This window comes from Bradysia coprophila, unplaced genomic scaffold (assembly GCF_014529535.1).
Source record: "Bradysia coprophila strain Holo2 unplaced genomic scaffold, BU_Bcop_v1 contig_24, whole genome shotgun sequence".
Lineage (NCBI taxonomy): Eukaryota > Metazoa > Arthropoda > Insecta > Diptera > Sciaridae > Bradysia > Bradysia coprophila.
In genome coordinates this window covers 5,085,095-5,106,675 of record NW_023503501.1, presented here as the reverse complement: position 1 = coordinate 5,106,675, position 21,581 = coordinate 5,085,095, and the positions used below count along the sequence as shown (strand labels likewise).

Genomic DNA, 21,581 nt, shown 5'->3' with positions numbered 1-21,581 from the left:
TTGCGATTTTTTGGGATTTATGGTTTAGTCGAAGCCTAAAATGGAGGACACTGTTCCCTAGGGAATCAAAAATCTACCATATCCGAGTAAATACAAAAGTAAATCCCAAAGTAAATCCCTATAAATCCCAATAAATTTCAATAAATCTGATAAATCTTGAAGAGTGCTTTGCAGTGCTTTGGTGCAATAGAAACGGAGTAAAATTCTGCCAAAAAATACCATAGGAAAGGTTGACTCAGGAAGGCTGGCAAATTAGTTTATGTCATATCTTGGGGTCTATAGTAACTTCGACAATAGTTCTTTATTCTGTGGATATTATCTAAATAAGCTAGCAAGAGTCGAGACCAGAGCAGGAAAATTTTCAATTTAGAACTGACAATGAACGATACGGAAATTCTGCACCTTTTTGGTTGTATGAAGTATTTTTTAAAACGAGTTTTCGTTTCGACTTCGCCTCATTAGGAGAAGCTCACGACTAGTCCTGAAAAACTCCGCTTTTATCACGAGATACGAACGACGTTTTTTTGTGTGCCTTAAGGATCATTATGAGACAAGCTATGACTATAATGCGGTCGTTACTATACAGTTGGAGGCAGTGAAATTTCAGCAGGAATTCGCTTCAGCTATTTTGCAGATGATTTACATAAACAATTAACACTGTTTATACGTCTTTATACTGTTTTACCACTAACACGCGGGTGCGTGGAGCAGCTTTAACCGTATTAACAAGCATAAACAGTTTCGATTGTTTGTGTGAATCAGCTTAAAAATAGCTGAAACAAATTTTTGCTGAAATTTCACCGCCTCTGACTGTTACAAAAATGAAGTATCAGATTTCAAATTCAATTTTGAAACTATTAAGATCAATTGAAGTAGTTGATCAACGTACTGCAAGCAAGAGTGATCGTAGTAACAGCTGCCAAATAGAGGACAATTTTGTATGAAATTTTGTTCCACTTTTTTTTACAGTGTATGATACACTGTCCAGCTTCAGTACTCTATTTAGAGTACCACTCAAGCTTGAAGTGCGTTAAGTTAACCCGACGCTAAAACTGCTGATATGCTTAATATTACAATTTATGAATAACATGAGGACATTCATAAAACGACAACAAGATCAAAATCATAGCTCCAACCACTCCAATTTTTCTTTATGTTAGTGCAGTACCAATGGTGCTTGAAGCTAGAGTTCTATGTCAATATTAACAATATTACTGTAAAGCCTCTTATGGCCTTAAAATGAAGTGCTGCAGGTCAAAATCAATAAATTCGGCAGGGAGAACAGGCTATTATTCCTTATGTGCGAGCTGCAGATCGACTGAATGGCTTGAGGAACAAATGACAAGGTCTGACTAATTTGGTATTATATAGCAAAAAGCCAAATGAAGTAAAAGATTTGAAATCAATCTCTTCAGAATAATTAGATCAAATGAAGCAATAGGTCCAATGCGATGCGTGTCGTCTGTCAAAGGTTACACCCCTATACTAATAATACTCTTGCAGTACTTATTTATGATCTATTTACGATCATAATCGTGATAATAATCGACTATTAACTGTTTATTCATATCACTGTACGCAAAGCATTGCTGGTTTCCTTATGTAATGTAAAAGGTGCTAAGTACTATCAATGTTTCGAGAAGAATGTACGCAGATCATTTCTTGAAATGATGAGTGTTATCAATTTATTCAATGACGACTTATGTGTTAACGTAAATGGACCGACCTTAATCGAATTAACAGGTGTTGTTTCAGTATAATTGCGCAGTCATTTTGGTAAATTTAAAACAAACAAAAGAAATAATAAAAATCATCTTCCGTCGGTTGTCGTGTTGAATCAGAGCCATTTATTTGCTTAAAATTGAAAATGAAATTGAAATTTTTGTTTACTCTCGTTTAAGCGTTTGAACCTTGCGCAAATAAATTACAAACTGACCAATACTGTTCGTATGAAATGTATGACCCACTGTGTTGGCTGTTTAGTTGACTTTAGTTACATATATTATACACATACCTCATCATATACATGCAGCACACATTCACATAGAGTAAAATTAACTGAAGGATTTTCCGGTGCACGCGCGGTTAGATTTTATCACTCGATTGCTTGAAATTTCTCTTTTCTACTCGAACCAAATGTGTGTTCACCAATTTCATTGTTATTTCGAATTTCCACTGCAAATCCTCCATTTTCAGGCTGGTGCTGAATTTGTAGTGACGCAGTAGCGCGGACAGCATTGTTTTCATCGACAGATAGGCGTATTTCATGCCTGTAAATGGAATTTATAAGCACTCTCATTTGAGTGGTGTACTCCTGGGAATCAGAGAGAACTCTGTTGATCGAAACTACTGACCTAGACAATTTCGGGGACCGGATGAAAACGGGAGATAGCAACAAGAGTGTCGCTTGGCCATTCTTTCGGGAAGGAAATTTTCCGGATCAAAAGAGTCAGCATTCGGACCCCAAATCTCTTTGTTCCTATGTAGATGGTAGACGGATAGAATTATGACAGTGTCTTCGGGGATGACACAGTCAGCTGAATTTGATAAGGAAATCAATAAAGAAAAGTTTAAAATTGTTGATTCAGCTTACTTATCTGCGTGTCTCCAGAGCACTTTCGTGATAAAAATGGTGCTACAGGATACAGTCTCACTGGAACGTTAAAATTCATTAGAATGACGCAATTACCGGACCGATAGTTGTCACCCACTAGCTTCTTTGACGATCATTTCCAGATAGGGAAGCCTTGACAATTTTTCGAAATCACTGTCAGTGTTCTCATCGTCGTAAACTTCTTCCAATTCTTTGACAGCCCTCTTTTGAACTTCTGGATGCATTGCCAACAATAAAATGGCATGTGATGTCGCCAGAGCAGATGTGTCGTTTCCCTTTTTTGAGTTAATAGGTTAAATTAAAGGAGCAAACGGAAAAAAGATTGAGAAATTACCCCGAAAATTAACAGATTCACTTGATCTTTGATCATTGTATCGTCAACCAATTTCTTTTTGTACAACTTGAACAGTTGCTGAATGAAAATTTGCGGCGTCTTAAAGTTTTCATTCTCGTCCGACTCTTTATCCTGGTCTTTCTCGGGCGTTGCAAAAAATTCTTCCTTCTTCGATTTAATGATCTGTAAAAAGTCACATCATGAAGCAAGGATGATCTCTTCGAAAATAAATTCACACGTACCCTGTCCGGAAGGGATTCAGCAATGTCCAAATATTTCCTTTCAGTCTTATATGTGTTTGTTAGCTTGTAGATAAAATCAAAATGATGGAACACGTTGACAATTCGTTGTGCTATCATAGTTAATGACCTGACCCGAAATCCACACTTTTAAAATCAAATTCTTTTCATCGCTAAAACTGCACAATTAATATACTTCTCGATTCCCTCCAAATAATCCTGATTTTGACCACTTTGCACACCGACATTGTAACCCAATGTTGTACCTTGACGGCATTTAATGGAATGGAATTAAATTGTCGGTCAATTCGTAGCGTAGACAATAACTTACCACAAACCATGTCCAACGTACAAGCAAACAGATATGTTGATACATCAAATTGGTCTTTACCAAGCTCTTTTTCCATGTTCGTGACCATTAATTTGGCTTAATTGAAATTGTAAACGAAATAGCTTTTTTCATAACATATTACGTGAACGGAAATTTTGCTCAATAGATGAGTATTCGAGGCGAGGCCGAGGTTGACACGACATCGAATGTGCAAAATTCCAATTAAGACGCAAGTTTAGAACAGGATTAGAATATTGACCTACCTTTATCATTAAAAATTGGTAGAAACGAGTTCAGTATGTTGAAATTGAACGTTGAATTCAACATTTTCCGGTGAGGTCTCCACACGTTAGCTAAAAGAATTATTTTTTTCGCCATTAAAACCTTTTCCACACCCTCACTTATTTCAATCACCTGGTGCTGTGAACAGTGCCACATCTTTTTGCAGAAATCGATAAACGAATGATTTGTCTAAGCACGTCTCTGCATTCAAAATGGTTTGACAATCTTCCGGTTTGTCCACAAATAGTACAAGATATTGACCGAACCACAGTCGAAACGGCATTGATAAATCGGCACACATTTTCAAAGTGTCTTCCAAAATTTCTGGAATCAAAATCATTTTGAATAATCACAAATTCACTGGTGAAGATGCGGGAAAAGTAACAAAAATTAACTGCGCGCGAAAAAATCCTTATTTCACTGAAAATCCATCATTCAGTCATGTATTCATTCGCACCTCTGTGTGAACGAAATGAACGTTCAATTTGGCTTTTTGATCACAATAGTGTTTGGAACTTAATGCTTAGTATTTACTCACTAGGCCCTCGGGAATAGTAGTCAATTCATTACAATTTTGCGATAAAACCAAACTCATGAGCAAAATCTTCGGTAACTGTTTTTTCGACAATTGTAAAGTTTGCATATCCAAGCCGAAGGCGACTACTATATTTGTCGAAAAACAGAAGCGAGTTGCTCAAAAAAACCCACCTGAGTTTGACAAAGTTGTTATCGAAGTAATGAACTACGCAGTTTAATACCTGCCCCATGCGGAAATAACCGAAAATAGTCCACATGTAATGGATCATTTTCCGCAGACGACAAATGGCTATAATGGTTAACTTTCGCATGGGGCAGGTAGTAAATTAGTTTTTACTGTCGTGCCAATGAAGTAATGACTCAATTACCCGAGGGCTGTAGCGAATAAAATAAATTTCATAAAAAATTACCAGGCATCAATCTTCGATCGTATTTTGATTTAAATCGCAGTATTTACGTTTTGGTGTAAACATTTTTTATATTTTTCCTTTAAAGATTAAGGATCAAGCTATCCAATCCGGTACCATTTCGACTTTTGGCGCCCTCTCAAAGTTTGTCAATTTACACTGAAAACACTCAATGATCGAATACTTTTGAACAGTAGTTTTCCACGGTAGGCATGACGTTATTTTATTGAACAATTATTATTCTTTTGAGTGTGGAAAATACAATTTTCACACAATCTTTACCACTGGTTAATCACCAAATTAATTCCTGATTAATCACATTGATCTCTAGTTAATCAAATAAGAATGTGCATCCCCTTAAAGATTGTATTTATTCGAAAGAGATTCCTTTGTTATTACTTTTTCCCGCCGCTTCTCACACTTACGTTGATTATTTTTCCCCACAAACGATATACTACTTCCGATAATTGGATATTCGGAGGGTGCGGGAAGATGTCGAACGTATTTCATTTTACGATGCTTAGTAACGGCGATCTTTATCAACACGAAAAGGATCGTTGCCAGAAACGTTAAGGCGATAATCATTTTGAATAAGTACCTCTGCTGATCACTTTAAATCAATAATTCAATTAGACAAATTTAGACGCAAACGCAACTGTGCTGATTGCAATATCCAAAGAGATGCGTTGGACTCAAACGACAAATTGATACTACGAATGAAGATCATCTTGAAATAAAATTGCTTATACTCTTCATCCAATGCAAATTTATGAAATAATTAGCACCTGATGGTAAGTAAATATTGTGTTTCAATAAATGACGTAAAAAAATAGTGTGAACCGAGAATAGTTTCGTAAAATCGAAATAACTTTTAACGGCTAAATGCTAACATTCAATACACTTCGGATGTGTACTGTGTTGCTACATTCAATTATTAATCAAACAAAACATTATTATTTCATCGAATCAATTAAAACGTAGACTTAGATCCAAGTACGTGCGGTATCAACATCTCACATATTCGTATTTCGGAGTTTGTAGAGACGATATGGTCATGGTCCATTCAATTATTGTAACAGAGATCATTTCTTTGTATCAACAAAACTCTGTTGGCTTTACAAAATCTTCGTCAAAACAAGTCTCGTCGCGTGTGGAATTCTTTAAAAGGTTCGTTACAGTGTTGATGTTTTTCGATTTTAACTCACCGTTGGACTGCATGCACAATAAAAATTTGATGTGGAGAGGAGTTTAGAAAAGTTTTGTTTTTACGAAAAATTAAAGGAAAAATAAAGTCTGTGACTAGAAAACAATCAACTCGGGTTTACAATTTCCCACACGGCACGTATACGTCATACCAGAGCATTGTCTTGCTGTGTTGAAAATTAGTAACTCAGGTCGATTGTTTTCTGCTCAAATACTTTACTTTTCATTTAATTTTTCTTTTATTGCCTCCCCAATTGCCTTGCAAGCTATCTTGTTTCGATTTGACCTCTTACAGATGGCAAGGATATCAGCAGTACGACCATCGGATCTACTACTTCATTTGTTGATCTAGTTATTTTCAAGAGACTGATTTTATTAATAACAAAAGTGGAAACAATAGTTTGAAGACTGGCTATCTATAATTTATAACAGTGAAAAGGGAATGTACTTTACTGAAAAAATTGAGTCTGTTATCGACAACAAGAATAAAGTACTCTACATGTTAACATTTTTTTTAAATTATCCTCCATATATCCTCCTTAAAAGTTGTCTTTCGTTAGATTGTTGTTGAAGCTGTCCGTAATATTCATCCGGTTTTTCTAATAGCCTTGGGACTATTTTTCTTTCGACTGTTAAATGTATCAGCACGAAAGCGAATTGAGCTATTGTGTAGCGTTACAATGGAAATTTACATATAATTTAGACATTTAACACTGTCACTGTTAAATTCTGCGGTGTGGTTTTTTTTATATATGTCTAATTCCATTTGTTCTCGACGCTAAATGTTTATTTGAAATGTCATCGGGCGTGGACAAAGTTGCAATTTCAATCTTCTAAGTTGATTAGAGCTTATGCAATCTTTTATGTTTTTAAGTTTTAGCATAATGATTTAAATAAGAAAACTGTCTCATTCTCAACGGTAGAAAACTACGGCTACATTTATGTCAAGTTATGATACTGTAACAACAATTGTTCATAAAATGCATAAATGTCAAGAAAAATTGGGATTTTTTTCCTTGTTCACAAAAAGCCGTGGAATTATCCTTATTGTCAGGTCTGGTTTTTTGATGAGATTTAAATATTTTTCGTGAGAATATTCGCAAGGTCTATTTTAAGGAGTTTAGTATCTTATAATTATTGTTCAATCAGTTATAGAAAAAAAAAGTTCTGTCACACGTCACATTAGTTTCTCAGAATTTCCAGAATATGGCATGGCTGTAACCAAGATCACACCAATTGTTTAGAAAATTTGAAGCAAAAAAATCGTACAGTGACAGCTTGTGTAACCGATTGCAGCGACAAAAATAAACGATTACGAACATCTAATTTCTATTTTGCTAAGTCGTTTACAGTTCGAGCCGTAGGCGAGAGATGCAGCTACACAAGGCAAAATACAAAGTTTCAAACAATTACGTAAGTTATTGTAACGATTATACACCTCGATACACTTGCCGTTTTTATAATATATCAGGTGATTGACTTGATGTCACGATATTGTACTACTCTTAAACCTTACCTTACCATTATATTGTCTTAGGGCCGAGTGTAATGCTGATATAATATTACTAGCTTACTTTCAAACATCTTAGGAGTGTATTCGCGATATCCCTTCAAAGCTCAGTAACAACAGCAGACACTTATTTTTTTACTCAGTTGCGCCGCGGCTCAACAGATGAAGAGAAAGAAGTAATAGGTCGAAATGAACGTTTTAGAGAATTTAAAATCAAAACTTTGCTGAGCGATTCATAATGTTTATTATTTAAGGTCTTACCGGATCCGGACCACTTTTGTAGATTCGCTTTTCGCAAAGACGATTCAATGTTATCTCCTCTTTAGTCCAGGTCCTTTGTCAAAAAAAAAAATGGCCACATGCTCTTTAAGTTCTTTAAGATTTTTCTTTGTTCCATGTTGTTGGTATGTTGGTATAAGGGTTCCATCAAAAAATGTCCCGGAAAATTCGTCAACTTTGAAGCCATCTTTCCTGGTAATTTCTAATGCATTTTTTATTCAAAAACTACATTCAAGTAGCATCCATGTTCAGGAGCCAGAGATATGGCCTGGGAAAGCCATGTATGGAATAATAAGAATTTTTTACATTTTTCTAGACCAAAAAGATTCGTAGCTGTAATTTGGGATACTAGTTCTAGTGTTTCTCGCACAAACATTTCATCACTGCTTGCCCTCTACTTGATTTCTTTTCAAGGATCATGGAAAGTTCCATTTTCGGGATGTTTTTGACGATTTTCTACATTAAAATTGTAATTTACTTTTACGAAAGCTTTTTCGTGTGGCACAACTATTTTATTGGTCCCGTTCCTCGATGAAATTATTTTTGTTACTGTTTATGGATTAACTCATCCAAAATACTATTGAAACCTGACGTTCCTACTACTTCCTTATTCTAGACACTAGATATTTCCTGCATTTTTGTCAATTTTTTCGGCTAACATTTGGACACGTTTGAAGTCGTCATAGGTCAGTTTCCATAAATTCCATATTGTAGAACTATTGAAGTGCATGGAATTCAGACCATTTTTCTGGTTTCCTTCTGAATTATATCGATGGTTAAGATAACAGCAGGTCAGTTTTTAAGAAAGAAAAGTATAAGTGAACCGGATAAATCGTCAGACAGTGGACCGTGAAGACATCGCTTACTTTTAGAAACTGACACCTAAAACCAATGGTAGAAAAACAAATTATTTTGCGATAAGATGATTTATTTACAAAACTTTGGTTATGAAATATAACAAATCTTGGAAATATTCTGTTGTAATTTTTCAGTTTATTTTTTCATTTTCATTTTTATTTTACCTTTAAATTATCTGTATTCAAATATAATAATATTTATACCAAAATCTACGTAAAAGTTTTCTTCAGGAGATATTTATTTGTCGTACTTAAAAATTAATTCGAACTTACGCTTAGCAAGTTAACAAACATATAGTCTCAGATATCCGAGTATAAAATAGAAATAAAAAGAAAATAATTCAAAATTCAGAACAAACATAAAATTTTACATAAAAAATGAACTGCAATTTTCGGTAAACTTAGTAAAATGGCTTTGCTCCGTAACTGTAACTGTAACCAAAAATTCTCAAATTCTTTTATAAGGTGTCGAAGGTTCAATGATTAACAATAACATTGCAAAGACAATGGAAATAAAAATTGGACAAGGCACTTTGTATTCGTACAAACTATAATTAAACATTATTTCTAAACTAAACAACGAAAAGATGACCACAACGAGAGAAGAAGACAAAATAAAGTGCAAAATTCAAAAAATTTACATAAACACTTAAGAGCAACTTATAATATCACCTAAAAATGATCAACCTTCACTGAAACGGTATGCGCAGCTGCATTACTTGGCAGATCGATGTTGTCCCAATTGGTTTGCAAATTCTTTTCACTATCGGTGGCCTTCAGCGCCAAACCCAACGATGTTGTTCGGCCGGCGCAATGGGGAATGTTTAGCGTAACTGGTACCAGAAATTCCAAACCTTGTGGACCGCACATCACCAGTGGCGACAGCATTGTTTCACCTGATGTTTTAAAAGGAGAAAGATTAGATTTAATGTAAAAATGATTCTTTTTTAAATGACCCGTTCGTGTCGAGACGGGTTCCGAAGAATCGGGAGTGTTGATTGACAAAAAAAAACTGGTGTGCAATATACCAACAGCAAAAAGAAAACTTTTGGTTTACTTTCGAGTACTACGTTGTTTACGAAGTTTTTTACTTAACCTTTTACAAACGGCAAGCATATCACTACCGAAACTATTTCTTGATTTGATCTAAGCATTTTCAATAGATTGAAATCTTTTTCTTTTGTCGTCATTGTCGTTAACACATGATACAGCCGTCAGTAAAAGGTTGCATGCAATGCAAGTACAAGTCGTGAACAACAGTGAAAAATGCATATATTTCTCTTAGGTGCGAATATGCCACTTCAGCTTCCAAATAATTTTATTGCATGTGCATGTGTCTATGATTTTAGAGTCAATTAGGCACAGACATTTGAAGAATAACTAGATCAAGTGATCAGGAAACGAATCTCCCAATCATTGTGTATGTTGATGGCCGAAAAGCCACTGAAAAATATTGTCGAATATTGAAAGCCTTTTTCTAACAGTCTCTGATTTGATTTGTGTAGGGACCTCATTAACAGTCTTTCAAGGTCAACAAGTGCAGTCATGGCTGCCGTGGCAATGCATTAAGAAGGAAGTTTCTGGTCCTTTTGGAGATTGGCCAAGAAAAGTTTATGTCGAGACGCCTTCAGTCCGCATACTTTATGAAATTAAGGCACGAGTTTGGGACCCAGACCTAGGTGTACAGGAAGCAAGTGATTTTTCAAATCCGAATGCGAAGAAGATTTTCTTAAAATCAATTTCCTATTCAATGTTGTACTGAAACACCAAAAAATACGGCTACGCATGCAATGGATCATTTCCTCCGTCAAAAGCGAAACCAAATTAATCATCTTACAACAACCATGCACCAACAAAAATGTAATGATTGAATGAGAAGCTACATAAGCAACATTTAATTCAAATAATAGCTCATCATATACTGCACTCACTTGCATCAGCGCATATGATTATATCCAATCTCTACCTCCCCATTACCGAATAAAATCTACCAACAAACCCAATAAAAACACTCACACGAATTCACACCGAAAAATGTAATATACAATTGACAACACAAACCATTTTCCATATCCAGCGGTGGTCCTCCGACAGTTTGACTCAAACGTGGATCGGTTACGGTGAAGTACACCTCTTGTTGAACATTTGGCGGTATTGCTCCTTGCGGAATGGTAATCGATACGTTCCAAACATTGTCACACAACGTGCCACCGTTTGCATCGAAAACTCCTCGTGTTGTCGACGGTTCACGCAGTGGTGGCAGTCCTAACGAACTGCCGTACGGTGTTGAAGTGGCATTCGGTGGACCGATCGGAAGACTTGCTTGAGATGTGTATTGAGTTTCGATCGACGTTCTACTGATTCCGACTGGACCGTCATCCACAGGCGGAGGAGCAGTTCGTTTGATTATGTTTGATATGTGAGCCCGATTCGCTCTAGGACTGAGAGGGGTTTCGGAAATTTGTGGTGCTTCGATAACAGTTCGGTCCGTTGTTGTTGAAGTTACCGATTTCTGGGAATCCGATTGATTTGTATTCGTTAAAGTGTCCTCATCTTCTATCACTTCCTCTCCACTTTCTTTGTTCATTACTAGAGATTCCATGGTTGCATCATTAACAGAAGGAGAACAGAGTTCGGCACCACATTGAGCTTGCGTAGTCTCTGGCTCACGAGACTCGTAAATCGGTTCATGTTTAATTTCTCGTTTTGATACATAAACCGGTTCAGCCATCGATTGCATTGCATCGATACGACTTTGGTAGATGTGGTCTCTGAGCTGTGTTCTTGTTCGGAAACCCTTTTCTTTCAACTCTCGTCTACTCTGGTATATGGGGTCTCTAGTAGCTTCACTACTTTCACTGGACATCATTTCCCTTCGAGTCACATAGACAGGTGATTCAGATGCTGCTCGTTCCGCTTCGAGTCGACCTTGATGAATCCTTTGTTGCATTTCTTTTTTGCTCTGATACAGATGGTCGCGATGCATCTCCTTTCGACTTTGATATATAGCCTCGTCTTCACGACCTTTGCGGTAGGCCATATTCGACATATTGGTATCTTGCATCATGTAAGCACCGCTTCGGGTCTGATAAATATTTTCGGGTGGATCTTGTTCCACAGTTCGACGACTCACCATTCTACTTCGATCCTGAATGCCAACTGATCGATCAGCCATACTATGTCTTCGCACAATTCTACCACCACTTGATGATGATGGCGGCTGTGACATAGCACGTCTTTCCAATTCAATCAACGCTCGATTAGCGTACAAATTGTCTTGTTCGTAGTAATTTTCGTTTCCGCAATTTCCGTAAATTGCCTCCGTTTCCATATTCTGGTACGTGCTATTCGAATCCCTCGGATAGAATGGCTCATGCCGAGCCAAATACCGTTGCATATTCTCATTGTAATCGTTATACTGACGATGAGACATTTCCGGTGTCATTAGCGCGGCATGGCTACGATTCTCCAGCATCGAATGCTGTCTACGTAATATCGGTCGCGGTTTATGTGCCGGATCGACTAAACTGTTCTGTCGTCGAAGCGGTTTGGTTGATTTTAGGAAAGCTCGCTTTAGAGCGACCAACGGCGATTTGAGGAACGTCTTTTTCGGTTTCGGTGGCGGCAGAGGCGGTGGTGTATTACCGTAATACTGTTGCCGTTCGTTGAACTCGTTGGATAGCATTGCGGATGTGTAATGTGGCTCCATGTTGCTAATTATGTTTACGGAAAATAAATGTTTTTTTGTTCGGTCTTTTCTGATGCAAGAAATTTTTTGCGAGATTTTTGTTGTATTTGGGTTAAACTCAGAAACAGGCATGCACTAACTTACATCTAACAATATTCATCACGCACTCACACTCACTCATTGCCCAATCACCAGCTAAATTTAATGTGTTAGCTATAACATTCAACAGGACATCTGGTTTGGGTGGCTTATCATTTTGTGTGTCAGTCGAAAAGGGTTTTCTTTCAGGACTAAACTAAAAGTTTAAGAGAGGCGTGCACCCCTGAGGACGTTCTAGTTCGTCCTGACTCAATACAAATTTAAATTGCTTAAAGAAGAGTGGAAATTGAACTATGACACAAAACAATTGGGAACGTCAGATTGTTCGAACAAAAACGGAATGTCCAACACAAACGGAAGCACCAACAATTTCACTTTGGGACAATGTAGCTTTGGCAAAGAAAAATCGTTTCGGTTTCGGTTTGTGTTGGACATTCCGTCTGTTCGAACACTCTGACGTTCCCTAATGATGTTAAGCAACCCAAACTGATTGTCGGAAAAGAGAACTAAAAAATTTGCATTTTTTGGTCGTCAAATTTTTGCAGAAAGGGAAATCTTTATGCTCTCAACGTATTACATTTTATCGATTTTTGGTTTGTTAGTGAATAAGCAAAATGGAGTGTTGTGCGCTAATTCAAAATTTCAACAAAAAAAAAATGGAAACAAAATATAAAATTAGTGCACGACTGTTTCGAGCCTCTTATACAAATAAAAAAAAAATTGGTCAAAAGAAGCATGCACATGATGGACTTTAAATCAATAATTTCGGTAAGAACATTTCGTTTAAATTCATAAAACCATTTTTAGCGCATAAATTAACACTCTTCCCGCTGCACCAGTTCTTAAGCTTAAGTTTATATGGATTTAATTACAAAATGAAAATTTCTTTCTGTCGCAGTAACAAACGAGATGCTGGATTGCTCTTCGGTACAGTGTTAATTTAAATGAATGTTTTTTGGTTAAACAAAAAAATTATTTCGATTGAACACCCGGATCAATTGTTGTTAATTGAACAAAACGAAGAAAAAGAATGAATCGAAAATCTTACCTCATATTGTGATGGTGCCCGTTATTTCCAATTTGTGGCTTACGATACAACTCGAATGCTGATCCCCTTTGTTCCCGACTTCCGGCCAAATCTAGTGCATGTCTCTCGGATGGATGATGTTGTGGTAAATTTCCTGTCGGAATTTAAATCATTTTTCCCATCAGTCCCGTTCCAAATCCACTTTCATTTCCACGACAGCTTACCTAACACCGGCGGTGAACGATGATGATACGGTCCACCGTACGAATGGTTTCCATTCATGCCATACGGTGGATTCGGCGGATAATGATTACCATTGCCACTGCTATACTGACTGTAATTGGACATGTGTTGGCCATGATTGTTCATGGGATTCGGAGGCGGTGGTGCCGCTTGTGGATTTGAATGGTGATAATGAGATGGCGTTGGCGGATAGAAAAATCCGTTCGGTGAACGTGGTGTTGTCGGTTCCTGTACAGTAATGTATTAAAAGTCTGCTCCAGGAAAAAAAACATTTTTTTTTCGATTCACTTACGCCATTCTCCCAATTACCCGAATGCATCTGGCCACTTTGCATCGGTGGACGATAGTTTTTCGGCTTCGGTGGCGGTACTGGCTTGAATGGAACATTTGGCGGACCATTCGATGGGCTTTTCGGTGATCGTGTGTAATCGGCTTGGGTGACTGAATTGTTACGACTAGCGAACAAGATGGAAGCGATGGAACAAAACGATAAATGAATGTAAAACAAAAAGCACAAATGAATTTCGGAGGTGTAGTGAAGAGCGACGATGATTAGCAAAGTAACAACAAAATGTAAGTTGGACTTAGACAAGTGTATCATAGTCGGAGACGAAGGATGACACACTTTTTTGACTACAAATCGAATTGAATTCTTGGAAAGCATTGAACAAATCTTGGTGGGATTGACTACGAAAATGAAACATTGAACGGTTAGACCTGTTACTACATTTAAAAGGGATGTAGAAGAGTTGTTTGTTCAGTAACGATGTGCCAGTGGTCTTGAAGTATGAACAAAGTACCTGTATTTGCCGTAATCCGTTTTCGTTTCAACTGAACTCTGCTTTCGAGGTGGAGTGGCATCCAGACCTAAATGGGACGGTCGCTGTTGTATATGTAGTCCCATTGGTGGATTTGAATGGCGATGGTCAATACCTGTTTGGTACGAATTGCATTGATGAGTCCGAACAAAACAAAAAAATCAATGAATCTTACCCGAATTTCGATTGTGCATCTCGCCAGTATACCCTGGTCGGCCGGGACTATTATGAACTCCTTTTCCATTCATTGCAGCCAAGTTCCTTGAATGATCGTGTAACGAATTTCGGTTCAAAGCCACGTCTCCAAGTGGAGCAGAATTGTGTGGTGGATGTGTTGGCAATGAATCGTTTATTCCAATGGGAGCTCGACCACTGTGATAGTAGAGAAAAAACAGGAGAATTAAAATAGGAGCTCGGCTCCTGGATATCTTCGGACAAACTTACTTTGCATTTGGTACTGACTTCAAATCATCCGGTGCATTTGGTCCCAATCGTAAGTTTTGCATTGAAATCTGTGTAGTATTGCACGAATCGTAGCTGGACACACTGTCGTACGAGCCGTTATTTTTGGTCGTCGCTGACCGCGAACTACGATCCAATGAACTCTGTTTTCGATCTAAAGAGCTACCGTTGGCACGTTTCTCAACCGAATTAAGCAGACTATTTCGTGTGGCATATTCATCTTGACCGTCGGTATGATCAGTGCTATTTTTCGCATTTCCGAAAAGTCTCTCCTGTGCCGATCGACCAAGAGAATGGTTTTTACTCGACGGGGTCGTTGGAGTACTCTGAGACGTTGGCATGCCACCAGGCGGTTTAGATGCTCGGTCAATGCGTGGCGGCAGTTCTGGTACAGTGCCGTAAAATTGTTGTCCTTGGCCATTCGGTGAAGTGGGTGCTCTTGATTTATTAAATTCCGGATTTGGATTATCGGTAGAAAATCCATATTTGTTGTCTATGGTTGGTCGCCGTGGATGACCATTTGCATTCATGTGTTCATATGGATTCTGCGCAAAAAAAAAAGAGAGAATTCAATCCACATTTAGTGCTGTCAATGGTCAAGTTTGCTAAGAAATTCTTTCGATGTTTTATGTAATATCTCAAAGTGAAATTGATAACCAACCGCCGAGCACCGAAATCGATTCTTTTTTTATTCGCAATGAATTCGAAAATTAAATTAATGAACGAAATGATGGAACAATTTGCTTACCGTGTACGGTGGCAGTCCGTCACCCAGCTCTCTATCCCGTTCCAAATTATCCTGGTTAGTAGCGATCGACGGATCCGAGCTTGATTTAACTAATTGCGGTAAATTGCCCAATGACAGTGACGATGATGGTCCGGGACTTAGTTCCAGATCCGATTCGGGACTGGAGGCATAGGATAGTCGGGATGTTGTCATTGGGAATAGGAAGTCGTCGGATAGTGATTCGACAGGCTGATGGTTTATTTAGTTGTGACGATGGTTATGTGTTTTGTTTGGAGGGGTGTGGACAAACAAATGGTGAATATGTTGATGAATGATGAATGCCATGGGTGGTATGGTTTTTTGATATTTTAATAAATAGAAAGCCAGGAATGAAAGAAAAAAGAAAAATAAAAAATCACGTTAGTTATTCAATATTGGATACAAAAATAGGTAAAACTTACACGACTAAAATATAAACAGCAGGATGTTGTTAATTCGACTTAAAACACATTAAACTACAAAGCTGGCATGCGTATTTTTACTATGTGGACAGGACATGGACAACTCTGGTATGAGAATACTGTTTGGGCACGAAAAGCGTAACAATGATCAATTTAGTTAATGACTGATCCATTGAAGACATCTACGCGATGCTAGAATTCTTCTCTTTATCACTTTGCGTGCCCAGCACAGTTGCATCGTTTGAATGCACAATGACCACGAAAATTGGAAGAGAAGTTTTCCATGGTGAAAAGACGAAACAAAAGAATTTGTTGAAGTGACTCACACAGAAGAAGAGATAGTCTAGACTTCTAGGTGAATTTGGCAGAGAGTTCAAGTCTCTATAATGCGAAAGAACTTGGAATGAAATTCCTCGAAATTGATGAGATAAAAGGTATCGGGGAATCTGGCGGTGCCAAAAGAACGCACTTTAAAACTACGTAAAAGGTGAACTCGCACACGCAAGTTGAAATGGAAGACAGTGGAATCGAAGACCAAAATAACAGTACAGAACACACAGAAAGGCGGACACATCAAAGGCACATGAATCATGCATTTTAACAGTGCACTTGAGATTTAGAGTTGATTTCAAACGACATTATCAAAGCTTTCAGTCATGTTAATGAGCACATTACCACAAACATTGTCAACATTAGTCGGACACACAACAACGTTACGATTTGAATAATGCCCGGCATGATCTCCGTCCTGTTCGTTATCATCATCGACGAATCCAATATCCAGAGTCCTCGAATCGAATATTGAGTCCGTCGATATGTCGCCGTAATAGTACAACGGTTTTCGGCGATCGACAATCGGATCGATTACATTCAAATTGGCATCGGTTTCGGCATTGTTATTGAATGACATCATTTCGTCGATGCTTGGACTCGACATTTTACCGAACGTATGCAAACTTTGGGAACTTTTACTGTACAAGCCGGGCATTGAATTCGAATAGATTGACTGGCTTTTGATGGGTATGATTTGATATTGTGGAGATGATGGATACGTTGTTGGTGTGGAATAACGGGAAATGGTGTTTGGGTGGTATGTTGTTGGTGTTGGGCATAAGCACGGAGGAGTTAAGAATGGTAGGTAAACATCTGATGAGAGTTCGATGTGCTACACGCAAACAGTTTGAAGAAGTTCAATTTTTAAAAGAAATAAATTTCAAGAATTCGTGTTTTTGTTGTCGTGAACTCAATGACCGAAAGACTTGGGATTAATTTGGTTTTTTACTTGATGGTTCAAAGAAGAAACAAAGCCGCGTTCGTATTTTATTCTCACACAGTAAATCGTCTATTATAATGCACTTAAATTAATAAATGGCATTACGAACGATCACTATACTTAAAATGAGAAATGAAATGTAAAAAAAGAAAGAAAACAATTGAGACTCGTATCATCATCATCATAACCTATTTCCGGTCTACTGAATTCGTTTGTAAATAAACAAAAAAAGCTAAACATTGACCGACATGAAAAGTCGACAACTGTTTTCGAGTATAATATAATGATAGACCACTTTACTCGTACTGAATCGCGCGCACCGTCATACCATCGAAACGAAATGCTAATGATCTCGCCATTGAAACAATTCGCTTTAAATATAATGAGTCACTGACCATAACTTTTAAATAAATTCGAATCTACGAAGATATGCAAATTCTGTTTTTGTTTTCTCTTTCTCTATTCCTTCACGTTTATTCGTTGTAAAGGGTTATAGCGCGCGATAAGAAATGATTACTTTGAGTAATGAGGCGATAAAAAGAGTTTTGTTTTTGTGGAAAACATGTTCTTGGATCAATTTCAACGATTCAATTTGAATAAGTATGTTGTTGAAGTGGAAGAGAATAAAGTAACAGACTCAAACCATTCGACAGAGAGTAGTTGGTCTTTGAAACCAATAAATTTGCAAATTTCTATTCAAATTAATCAATTGCTTATGAAATACTCCTCAAACATTTCACTTGGTCACTTCTATGGTGAGGCGATTGACTGACAATTTCGCAAATACAAAAAAAATGATTTTGCAAAATGATATCCTAATGACGATGTTTCCATCAGCCCTGTGTTGATTCCGTTTCTTCTCTAAATACTAAACAATACTCCAGATCCTCAAAAAGAGAAAAGAAACGTTTAGAGGTTGCGCAACGCCTTTGAAAACGGATAGAAACTCGCACTGCATAAAAACGCATCGTATGGAAAGACACCGCACCAATAGAAACGCATACATTCTCAAGTGCGTTTTGACTCACTGCCCAGTGAAAAATCATCAATTTGTCAAATTGAGCCTTCTCACTCCTCAAATACAATAGAGTTTAAGGAGTGAGATTGTTCCTTTTGACAAATTGAGGAATCCATTTTTACCCGATCGTCCCTTTCTGGAATCTTATGGATTTTATCGGAGTTGGTGCATTTGTAATATTTGGTGCGTCTATCCCTATCCCGCTGTGCTATCTTACATAAGAAGTAAATCTCAAAACAAGTGAACCATGGGCAACGACGTTAAAATAGTGGATAAGTCAGATCAGGTAATTAGAAAAAAAAATGACCTGAACCTGCCTTCATTTAAACCTGTCGGGCAACTTGAAATTTGCGTACAAATTCAGCATGCTAGGCTTCAGGCCTTAAGTCGACTTTTATGAATTTTTTTTTTCTAGTTGTGGCTTGTTCAAGGGTTAACACGACTATACGACTATTGATATTATTTGTCATCCTTAACCGAGAAGCATACCTCCAATCTAATTACAGATGACACAGCCGACAACTGTTGAGTGTTGTGTTATTTACAATTTTTTTTTTATTTATTTAACAGTGTCCACGTACGAGTTACGAATTAAAACCATGCCCTAGCCAAAAATGTGTATCAAAGCTCCTAGTGTCCCATTACAACCACCACCAATTTAAAACAATAATGGAAGCAGCAAAAAAGATTACTAACCTTCGTCTCGGACATCCAAACGGCTCCGCTCTGTAACTGATCGATGCTATCTCGCAATTTCCGGTACCACGTTTCCACGTCACTCAGAACGATTGTACTGCTGAAGATATGCGACCAGACGCGATCCAATTTTTGGCATTGCTCGAACAATTTCTTAGAACTTTTATGCGCTGACTTCGGTATTCCCTGTCGCAGTTGTTTGATGTTGTGCTTTGTGTCGGCTTTCAGGAATATTACAATCGGATAGAATTGTGCATAATTCAACCGGTCGACTGCATTCGGTGTAATATCCAACAGTGCATGCTTGCCCCGATCCATTATATCACGAATGTTGGACAATCTTACGATGGCACATTTATTACTCTTGTCACTATCCTGCAAAGGAGCCGTAAATTTGTCGGGAAAATCTTTGGTCAGTCGTTCCCTCGCCAAATCCGACACTGGACCGAACAGAACCACTGGTCTGACAAAACCAGGATGACGTAACACAACACGTTCGTAGGCTGGAAATTTGGATATCGAATCGGAGAACACAACGTCGTCCCAATTTTCGCGCGACAAACTTTTCGATCGACGATGTGACGATGAACGTCGCCGCCGGAAGAAACTCGTTCTAGATTCGGAAGCATTCATTTCCTTTTTGGTTGCATTGAATTGAGCTGTGGCTAGTTCTTCTGCACGGGATTTATTCGGTATAACACCGCGTTGCATTTCCTGATGTCCACGACCGATTCGTAACACTTGCCATGAACCGACGATGCCCATATACAGCGTGTCCACAACACGGAATATATCACCAGCCTTGAATGTCATCTCGCCTTTTGTCGGATTATCACAATGAAAATGAGTTTTAATATGAAACGAGTCTCCACGTTGATTTTCCACCACGGCATCGTACTCCTCCTTGCAATGCTGCACAATTAAATCGATACGATCTTGTAAGCTAAGCAGAAACAGCACGGCTTCCTCTCTTGTGACACCGTTCATGTCCATGTCATTCACTTTGAGTATTTTATCGCCAGGCGTCAGACCTTGCAGGCTAGCTGGACTCCCTGAGAAACGAAAGAAAGATCCGAGTTAACAAACGTTGCAAAATTTACATTGGATAAAGATGATGGAATGACAAAGCTTCCAGAACAGTGAAAATGGATGACAATGGTCTGCGTAAATGTTTTATGGAAATAATTACCAGGTTGAACGGCCGTCACGAATATACCAGCTTCATTTCCACCGGTCAATCGAATGCCAACACTTCCCTCCTTTTGGAACGAAATATATCTCGGTTCCGCCGATTGTTTCGACCGTTGTAACGGATCATCTTCGTATAATTGTCGTCGCGAACTGTAAAAATCTTCAGTTGGTGGCGGTGGTCTTGGCGGCTCCTCTATGCCACTGCGACTGCGTGAATGTCCTAAATGTGCTCCTTGCGGTGTACTCGGTCGATCTAATTGTAACAAAGATACGTCCGTCAGAGGATTGCGCGATCTACCACGTGGAGTCAAATTACTCTTATCATCGAGAAGCGTACTCATCGCCGGTCGTGTCGGTGGTTGGACGTATAAATTTTGAGCTGAATACGAATTGTTTCCTCCAGCCAAAAAACTGTCGTCGTTGTTGCTGCAATTCGATACTTGTGCTGTGTGAGAATACACAGGACTTTGCATTCCCGAACTGATGGCATTGCTGGCTGTGTCTCGAATGACACATAGATTCAATCTTTCCTTACAGCCATCAATTATCTTTTTCGCTTCTTTCAAGCTCATTGAATCATTGGTATTTGTATTGTGAATCCTGGTCACGATATCACCCTCTTGAAGCGAATATCCGTTTATTGCTAATTGATCCCGAGCTTTGGATGAAATTTCCTAAAAGGAAAGAGACGATTCTGTCAGACTACCATTATCGGAGAGCTAAAGCAACATTGGACCTACTTTGACGAATAATCTGCAACCGAGCACCAACCCAAAATCGTCCTTTTTACTAGATTTGTTCAGCACTAGTTTGATAGTTTGTTGAGCGGGACCAGCTCCACCGAGACCAGTAGAACTGACCAAACTGTGCGAATGCTGATGGGAATGATTGGGCGATGCAATCATATTCAAATTGGACACACGTCGCTTCACTACCAACGTTACAGTGTTTCCACTGTCACGCAGCACTTGAACGGCTGTAGCGTATTCAACATTTTCCAAAGAAACTCCATTCACTGATATGATTCGGTCGTTGACCCTAAACATTGACAACACAAAGAACTGTTGTTAGACAAACACACAGTGAGTTTAACGTAGAAATTTCGTATTACTGTAATCGTTCTTCAGCTGGCCCGCCTTTGAGAACATCGCTGACAGCTATTGATGGATCACCATTCGCAAAATGTGGATTGTCTCGGCCACCGGAAACAGCAATTCCAAATCCATAGCCGGGAACGCGAGTCACCGGTACGGTGTGATATTCGAATGAAGTTCTGTCTCCCTGA

The 21,581-nt window shown here is 38.3% G+C and overlaps 2 protein-coding genes and 1 long non-coding RNA gene across 18 annotated transcripts in view; 1 reads left to right on the top strand and 2 right to left on the bottom strand.

Annotated features, from left to right (window-relative positions):
• Nucleotides 1-1,804: 1,804 nt before the first annotated feature.
• LOC119078024 (cytochrome P450 4C1-like) lies at nt 1,805-14,384 on the bottom strand. Of its 4 annotated transcripts, none has more exons than XM_037185432.1 (12): nt 14,375-14,384; nt 5,170-5,404; nt 3,933-4,124; nt 3,782-3,871; nt 3,519-3,614; nt 3,384-3,453; nt 3,191-3,317; nt 2,949-3,131; nt 2,712-2,889; nt 2,594-2,653; nt 2,355-2,537; nt 1,805-2,270 (listed from the first exon to the last, which is right to left on the bottom strand). In XM_037185432.1, the coding sequence occupies exons 2-12, from the start codon at nt 5,327-5,329 to the stop codon at nt 2,086-2,088; spliced, it is 1,524 nt and encodes a 507-aa protein (XP_037041327.1). In that variant the 5' UTR covers nt 5,330-5,404; nt 14,375-14,384; the 3' UTR covers nt 1,805-2,085. The 4 variants fall into 4 exon arrangements, with proteins under 4 accessions (XP_037041327.1, XP_037041328.1, XP_037041326.1 ...); XM_037185433.1 differs by lacking the exon at nt 14,375-14,384 and having other exon boundaries at nt 1,805-1,987; nt 2,044-2,270; nt 5,170-5,458; XM_037185431.1 differs by lacking the exon at nt 14,375-14,384 and having other exon boundaries at nt 5,170-5,458.
• Nucleotides 8,866-9,144, top strand: LOC119078033. The gene is made up of 2 exons (XR_005087928.1): nt 8,866-9,058; nt 9,097-9,144. It is a non-coding gene; the product is annotated as an uncharacterized LOC119078033 (long non-coding RNA).
• Nucleotides 9,093-21,581, bottom strand: part of LOC119078021 (tight junction protein ZO-1) — a 41,924-nt gene continuing 29,435 nt past the window's right edge. For 6 of the 13 annotated variants that reach the window (XM_037185413.1, XM_037185416.1, XM_037185419.1 and 3 more), the window contains 13 exons: nt 21,408-21,577; nt 21,037-21,334; nt 20,295-20,970; nt 19,106-20,157; nt 15,679-15,906; nt 14,913-15,475; nt 14,644-14,840; nt 14,451-14,583; nt 13,943-14,105; nt 13,632-13,878; nt 13,429-13,561; nt 10,655-12,306; nt 9,093-9,489 (listed from right to left, as the gene is read on the bottom strand). In XM_037185413.1, coding sequence (XP_037041308.1) covers nt 9,266-9,489; nt 10,655-12,306; nt 13,429-13,561; nt 13,632-13,878; nt 13,943-14,105; nt 14,451-14,583; nt 14,644-14,840; nt 14,913-15,475; nt 15,679-15,906; nt 19,106-20,157; nt 20,295-20,970; nt 21,037-21,334; nt 21,408-21,577 — 5,736 coding nt within the window. In that variant the 3' untranslated portion in view covers nt 9,093-9,265. Of the gene's footprint in view, nt 9,490-10,654; nt 12,307-13,424; nt 13,562-13,631; nt 13,879-13,942; nt 14,106-14,450; nt 14,584-14,643; nt 14,841-14,912; nt 15,476-15,678; nt 15,907-19,105; nt 20,158-20,294; nt 20,971-21,036; nt 21,335-21,407; nt 21,578-21,581 lie in introns of those variants that run through there. The other 7 variants (XM_037185417.1, XM_037185423.1, XM_037185415.1 and 4 more) reach the window with 6 other exon arrangements.